The sequence below is a fragment of the Rutidosis leptorrhynchoides genome, chromosome 4, assembly GCF_046630445.1.
Source record: "Rutidosis leptorrhynchoides isolate AG116_Rl617_1_P2 chromosome 4, CSIRO_AGI_Rlap_v1, whole genome shotgun sequence".
Lineage (NCBI taxonomy): Eukaryota > Viridiplantae > Streptophyta > Magnoliopsida > Asterales > Asteraceae > Rutidosis > Rutidosis leptorrhynchoides.
The window spans coordinates 70,742,526-70,749,538 of NC_092336.1; the positions used below are offsets into that span (position 1 = coordinate 70,742,526).

Here is a 7,013-nt window from a genome sequence, read left to right on the forward strand (position 1 = left end):
TTAAACACATATAAAATCAAGTAATCACCGTTAAAACAATTAACAGACAGTTAATGGAAGGGACGAAGGGTTGTTACAAAACAGTACAAAATGGCTACATGAAAGTCTTTGATTATTTTATCACTGAAAATTTGGAGTGTCTAGAGTCATCTCTAAATGGCCGTTCGTTAATTGCTATTTTTTAAATTAAATGAGAATTTTTCGAAAACTGTTGCGCGTGCTGAAACTGATTTGGTAAACCTTAACTAGACCTTATCTGAAACCCGACTTGTTGACATCGTATGAGGGCATGACTAGGCTTTTCAAAAACGTCTCATATAGAGGGCGTGACCGTTAACCGTGGGACCAGAGTTAATACGCCTTTAGTCGATTCTGACGGGGTATTACAAAGCAGCCTTATATATGTGGGTTATCAACCCATACCCCATATCTCAAAGGTATTTAACTGTGAACTAAAACATTTCGCACCACATTAGGCGGCCCTAAAGAGTCCAAATTGAATAAACAAATCTGTTATGTGACCCTTGTCACGAAATGGTCTCAACTAAACAATCAAATAACCATAAACACATAATTAATAAAATTACTAATTAACACCATACAAGGGTAATTTGGTCATTTCCACCTAGGCCCGATCTCAGAGTGTTACAAAACTTGCATTTGAGTATATCATTTTAACAAACACTCCATTGGCCTTAGGTGAAATTCAAGCCAAAAGTTATGAATGAATATCTCAAAGGTTAAAAAGAAAAAAAGGCAAGTGACAAACTTGACTCACTAATCCTAAGAGTATTTGCGAGTAAGGTTGATATATAATCGGGATTGGATGAAAGCTCATCGTCCAGCTTTAGATTTCCGGACAACACTTTTTTGGATGACATTGTATCGTCCGGAAAACCTACACTAAACGACAAAATTTTCTCCTTTTTGATATGCTTTTTTCTGAAATTTTTGACCAAAATTTGTCTTATCGTGTTGTCTAAAAAAGGTCCGTTTCTTATAGTGTATGTTAGAGCTAATTCGCGTGTGCTGTAGCATGTAGTCTACATATTGCTTTCATGTTAACTTCACTTTATTATGTACTCACTCCGTCTCAAAATAATTGTCATATCTGACTTTTATAAGTCTTTTGTTTTTGACTATAATTATTTTGATTTGTGTTATATAATACTCGATGAAATTTATATCAATAAAAAGACAATTAAAAAGCGAATCAATTTATAAAAATTTCATCAATTATTGTATAACACAAACCGAAATAATTACAGTCGAATATGTAAACAAATGACTAAAAGGAGTTAAATAGATTAATTATTTTGAGACAAAGGAAGTATAAATTAAGGTCTTATTTAAATTTGTTCTAACAAATATTTGTATTTTATTAATAAATTTAAAAATAAACGAAATTTTTTATGATCGTCTTTAACGGGCATTGTATCATTCAATATGTGACTTTATTAATCGAGTTAACAACAAACGTCGATTTATTGGCTCATTGACTGCCATTTAAAGTCTAAATTGAACTTCGCGCGGGTATAAATTCCATAAAAATTTGATTCTACTATTTTTTTATGTCGTCTCATACTTTTTTAACTTGTATTCAAAAGCAATCTTTCTATTCATACTCTTTCTTTAGTGTTTCACTATGAGTTAGAGAATTTTTTTTTCTCTATTCTAGAAAAAAAAAAGAATTGTCTACATCTTCATATTCTAGTTACATTGAATTGAAATTGTTTGTTGTTTGTTGTTGTATCATTTAATAACTTAAATAAGTAACACGTTGCAAGTAGTTAGAAAGTTCATATTAGAAAAGGTGCAAGTCGTGTTCAATTCAAACCATCGACGTTTAACGTCAACAATAATCAAAGGCATATTCCCTATATTTACCTTTTGTTGAATGAAAACATCGACTATTTTCAACCCCACGTGCAACTCACGTGGTACTAAAACCTCCCATATCTATTTCTTTTTTAACTATTATAAATACGAAAATATTTCCTTTTATTTCATGTTCTCACCGCTGCAGTCCTTGTGTTTCTTTCAGACAAATTCCGTAAAATTCTAATTTTTGCTCGATTAAACCCTAATCAATAAAAACACACATACACTGTAACTACTTTGTAACCCTAAATTTTTTTGCTTTCTGATAGTTTTCAACCATAATCGGGTCGGATCTTCGAATTCTTCTGGTATGTAGTTCATATATTTCGGTTTACTATAATAATGAGTTAAGTATATGTATTTTATTGAATAGCTTTGATTTGTTTAGTTTAATATGAAATTTTATCATCAGATGTTTTATGTTTGAGGGTGTTCTTGAGATCTAGGGATTATATTTACTTTGGTTTATATGCATATATATGAATATATGATAATTATATATAATGAATGAATATATACTATTGAAACTTGATATATATAAATATGTAAGATATAAGTTTATGATGAATGTATATATATAATTGAAATTTGAAAAAGGTTTAATTTTTTTATGTTAATTAATATAAGAAGGATGTGTTGACTGCTTGCAGGGTATCAACCTTTTGGGTATTAGGGTTATTTAATCAAAATATGTTGGTACTCAAAACTATTGAAAATATGTATATTATGGTAGTATCATATCAGATGAATACTAATACTATTATATTATACTAGTGTTTGGATTATAATTTTAGACGAACAGAAATGTTAATGTGTAATGTTGTATCATTATGCCTTTTTGATGATTTTGTTCGAATGTTATGTTGATCGTTTACATAAGTGACTTTGATAGTTTGCTTTGTTAATTTACATTGTGTGGTTGAAATTGATAAGTTTTGTTGGTTTTGTATATATCGTTTAACTGATGATGATTAGCTTTGGGTATACCATTTTCTCAGTTACGGTCTAGATGGTTTTTATATAAGATGAGAGTGTTGTGACGCTGTTACACTTCCTGTTTAAATGGGCTGCTTTAATTCTAAAGTAAGGAAACCGGTTCCTGGGCATGAAAATCCGACTATTCTTGCATCTCAAACGGCATGTAAGTTGATTATTTTTTGTTAATAATGTCATTTTTGTTGCAAAATTGTGTTCACTTTGATTTGTATATGTTGCTTATGCTTGATTTTGTAATAATTTTTGTTATTCCAGTTAGTGTCAGTGAAGTTGAGGCTTTATTTGAGTTATTCAAGAGCATCAGTAGCTCTGTAATCGACGATGGATTAATTAATAAGGTAATCAATGTTTCCATTAATACCATATTACCATGTTATTCTTGATGAGTGCTCTTCAAGTTAAAAAATCTATTGACCCATCGTTCTTGTTGCAAATACATTTATACAATCAAATTAGATCTACAATAACCTTTTATTTGACTCTTTCTTTCTGTTTATTGTTGGCTATATTATACTGCAGTGAGGTCCAGTTATTATATATTTTACCTTCTTATGATTGTGGTATCGCCCTTAACAGGAAGAATTTCAACTAGCTCTGTTCAAGAATAGAAAGAAAGAGAATCTCTTTGCAAACAGGGTATTATGCTCTTCCAATTTATTTTTTTTCTGCTATTGCTCTTTTTTAGTATTTATGTATTAGTTTTATGTCACACAACTATCTTCTTTCTATAATGATTGGTTTACTCCGAATCGTCAGTGTTGATAACTCAATTTAGGTAACATTCTGTATTACGTTAAAAGCTATTTGGCGTCTAAGTGTAATACGTTAAGATTGTTAAGATGTGAACTTGCATCTGTATCACATGTTATTGGCCAAAAAAAAAAAAACTTCGTCTTTGTATAGTTAAGGATGTAATATCTTGGGTCTGATCATATTCAATCTGTCGTGGTGTGGGTACGGATTGCATGATATCACATTTTTAATATTTGGTGAGAACTGGAAGAAAACTATATTAAGTAATGGTCATAAATATCATCAAGAAAGGAATATATTCTTAGTTTGCTTTTCATATATTGCACTTTAGCAAATGAGCAAATGATCTATGCACATCTTTCCGTTTATAACCATTCAGTTCTTTATTAAAAGATATCACTAGCACCAGTTACTTTTGAGTTTTGACGCATAATAGGCTAAGATATTTTAATGCTGTCTTTATAGATACCGCAACAACTATTGTCCATACTTAATTTTACACTGGGTATGATTACAGACGAATATGTGCATCTTCTGCCAACTCTTTACAACTTTTAAAGTGGTTTGAATTGATAAAGTTACTTAATATTGGAGCTCATTAAACAATAACATTTATCCATTGTTCGTTTCTTGGGTCTCGTTGAATGCATATGGCCCGTAGTCACATCTTCGTCTCTCCTTTGCATGTAAATGAAACATCAAAAAGAAAATGATAGAAAAGGAAATTTACATCTGTTCTTTTTTCTTCGACTGATAAGTTTGGGAGCCCAATATAGTTTTTTGAAATTTATGTTATCGAATTTAGGTGCTAAAAAGGCATTTAAAGGTCGAAATGAATAACTACACCTTGTTAGATATTCTGTTGTGGTGTTCTGTTTATAGACATCGCCTTTGCTTGATTAATTTAGTAGCAAAATTGAACTTGTATATATATATATATATATATATATATATATATATATATATATATATACACACACACACATACATACATACATATATGAAATATCGCATCGTATGCATGTTGAATACCGGCTGACTTTTTCATATAATGATAAATTTCCTAAAGCCTCAAAAATTGTATATGCAGATATTTGATCTTTTTGATGTCAAGCAGAAGGGGGTTATTGATTTCGGTGACTTTGTTAGAGCACTTAATGTTTTCCATCCTAATGCCTCTCAAGAAGACAAAATTAGCTGTGAGTTGATAAAGTTGGTCTGAACTATAATTCATAATTGGTCATGAATGAGTTATAATATAATACTCATTATTAATTATTATTCTGTTGCAGTTTGCTTCAAGCTTTATGATATGGACGGAACTGGATTCATAGAACGCCAGGAGGTACGCGTTGCTAGCTTCATGCTGTATGCTTTTGCACGTTTACACCCGAACAATATATAGCATATATGTATTTATTTTGTCCAATGAAATATACAATTTTCCATTTTTGGTAGCCTACCTTTCCAGTTATATAGTAATAAACATATTAATGAATATGGTTAGAGAACCAGATAAATTTATTCACTATAATTTAATTATGGCATGTGATGCTATCATGTATCACAGGCTGTAACGTCTTTGTTACGTGTGTGTTATGTAGGTTAAGCAAATGTTGATTGCACTTTTATGCGAGTCTGAGCTGAAGCTGGCTGATGATACCATTGAGATAATCCTTGATAAAGTGAGTTTTTACTTTTGATTATTGTGACTTTTGAGCCGGCATAAAAACTCAATCAATGTGAACTTCTATCAACCTAAGTTAAAGAAGGATAAAGTCAATTTTTTTTTTATTTTTTCGTTCGACCCATTTGTATGCATTTATTTATGTAGTACAATTGGTGCAAAGGTGTTTTTGTATTTGACATTAGGTAGATAAGCTTGTATTGTTGAAGTGTGACTTGTATCTTCATTTTTGTTTGAGCAGACGTTTTCTGAAGCGGATGTTGACCAGGATGGGAAAATAGACAAATCAGAATGGCACAATTTTGTCACACAAAATCCGTCTTTGCTCAAGATAATGACTCTCCCATATCTAAGGTATATATCAACTTCTATAATTGTACTCTTGTATGTACTATTTATATTTATATTTATATGTGATATACAGTAATATTGAACCTATTACTTTTATGGTATATAATTATCTGCTGTATAATGTGGCACAACGGGCAGGTGGGAGGGTTGGTATCAGGTCAAAACTAGTTGGGGTTGAAACACAGTCATGACTAGTTATGATTAAAGAAATGACCATTTTACATTAATCATTTACATGTCTACATGACCGAGTACGTATTATGCATTAATAATAGACGTTGAATGAATTTTAACATGTTTGACCTTTCTAGCCGTTTTTGTATCAACTCTTTTAAGCAACTCGTTTAAGGTTAAACATAACCCATATGAAACCATTCTTAAGTAATTGGTTTAATATTATTACATCTAGTGTTATGTATTAGGATTTGAAAATCTTTTTTTGTAGGGTTCTTGGCTAGTGTGAAATATATCAAATAGTTATAATTGTTGTATATTTGTATATAAATCCAAAAAATTACCATCTCAAGATAACCTATTGGTTTTGGACTTTATATCCTCACACGATATCTTAGTTTTAAACCGTAACCCCACTTAGTTTTAAACCGTAACCCCACTAGCAGCATATCTTGGAATAGATAGAGAAAAGGCCGGAAACGGTCACGGAATAACCCGGTCAGACCAGATAAAAATACTCGCTCTTTCAAAATCTTTTTCAATAAAATCCTTGAAATTGCATGTCGATGTATAATGTGTTACTAATGAAATCGACGTGTTATGCAGGGATATTACAACCACCTTTCCAAGTTTTGTGTTCAATTCTGAAGTGGAGGAGATCGCTACATGAGAATGAATTTTTAGAATGTGAAGTAGTAGTGTTGTTGACTGATTTTGTTCTCGGAGCATTTCATGTTTTGAAGATCGACTAGACTTGTGAGTTGCGCCTTCTTATCACTTATGGTGGCCTGGTTTTGGTTTGGCTTTCTTAAGGAGAAACATTATTAAGGATTGCAACTCTTTTAGTAACATTTTTCCATTTTACATTTGTGTCAAATCGATCGGTGTTTCAGAAGATATTGATTTGGTATGATTCGATATTTATAAATTTCAATATCAATATCAATGATTTAAAAAAGGATAGTATGTAAATGGTGTTGCATCATATATATCATGAGCAAATGTGGACAGACTCATAAAAATTCATTACTTCTCACTTATTTTCACCCAAGTCAAATCACTTCAGATATACTGATTGACCCAGTCATCACTTTCTGTGATCTTAAAAGAATCGAGCTAAGCCCGAGCTCCCTTTATAAACTAAAGAGCTTCAATATGATACCTACACTAC

The 7,013-nt window shown here is 31.2% G+C and overlaps 1 protein-coding gene across 1 annotated transcript; it reads left to right on the forward strand.

Annotated features, from left to right (window-relative positions):
- The first annotated feature begins 2,030 nt into the window (after positions 1-2,030).
- Positions 2,031-6,770, forward strand: LOC139839716 (calcineurin B-like protein 9). The gene is made up of 9 exons (XM_071829854.1): positions 2,031-2,189; positions 2,880-3,022; positions 3,133-3,215; positions 3,454-3,513; positions 4,721-4,829; positions 4,923-4,975; positions 5,235-5,315; positions 5,559-5,671; positions 6,449-6,770. Exons 2-9 carry the CDS (start codon positions 2,944-2,946, stop codon positions 6,510-6,512), a joined length of 642 nt encoding a protein of 213 aa, XP_071685955.1. The 5' UTR covers positions 2,031-2,189; positions 2,880-2,943; the 3' UTR covers positions 6,513-6,770.
- Positions 6,771-7,013: the final 243 nt, after the last annotated feature.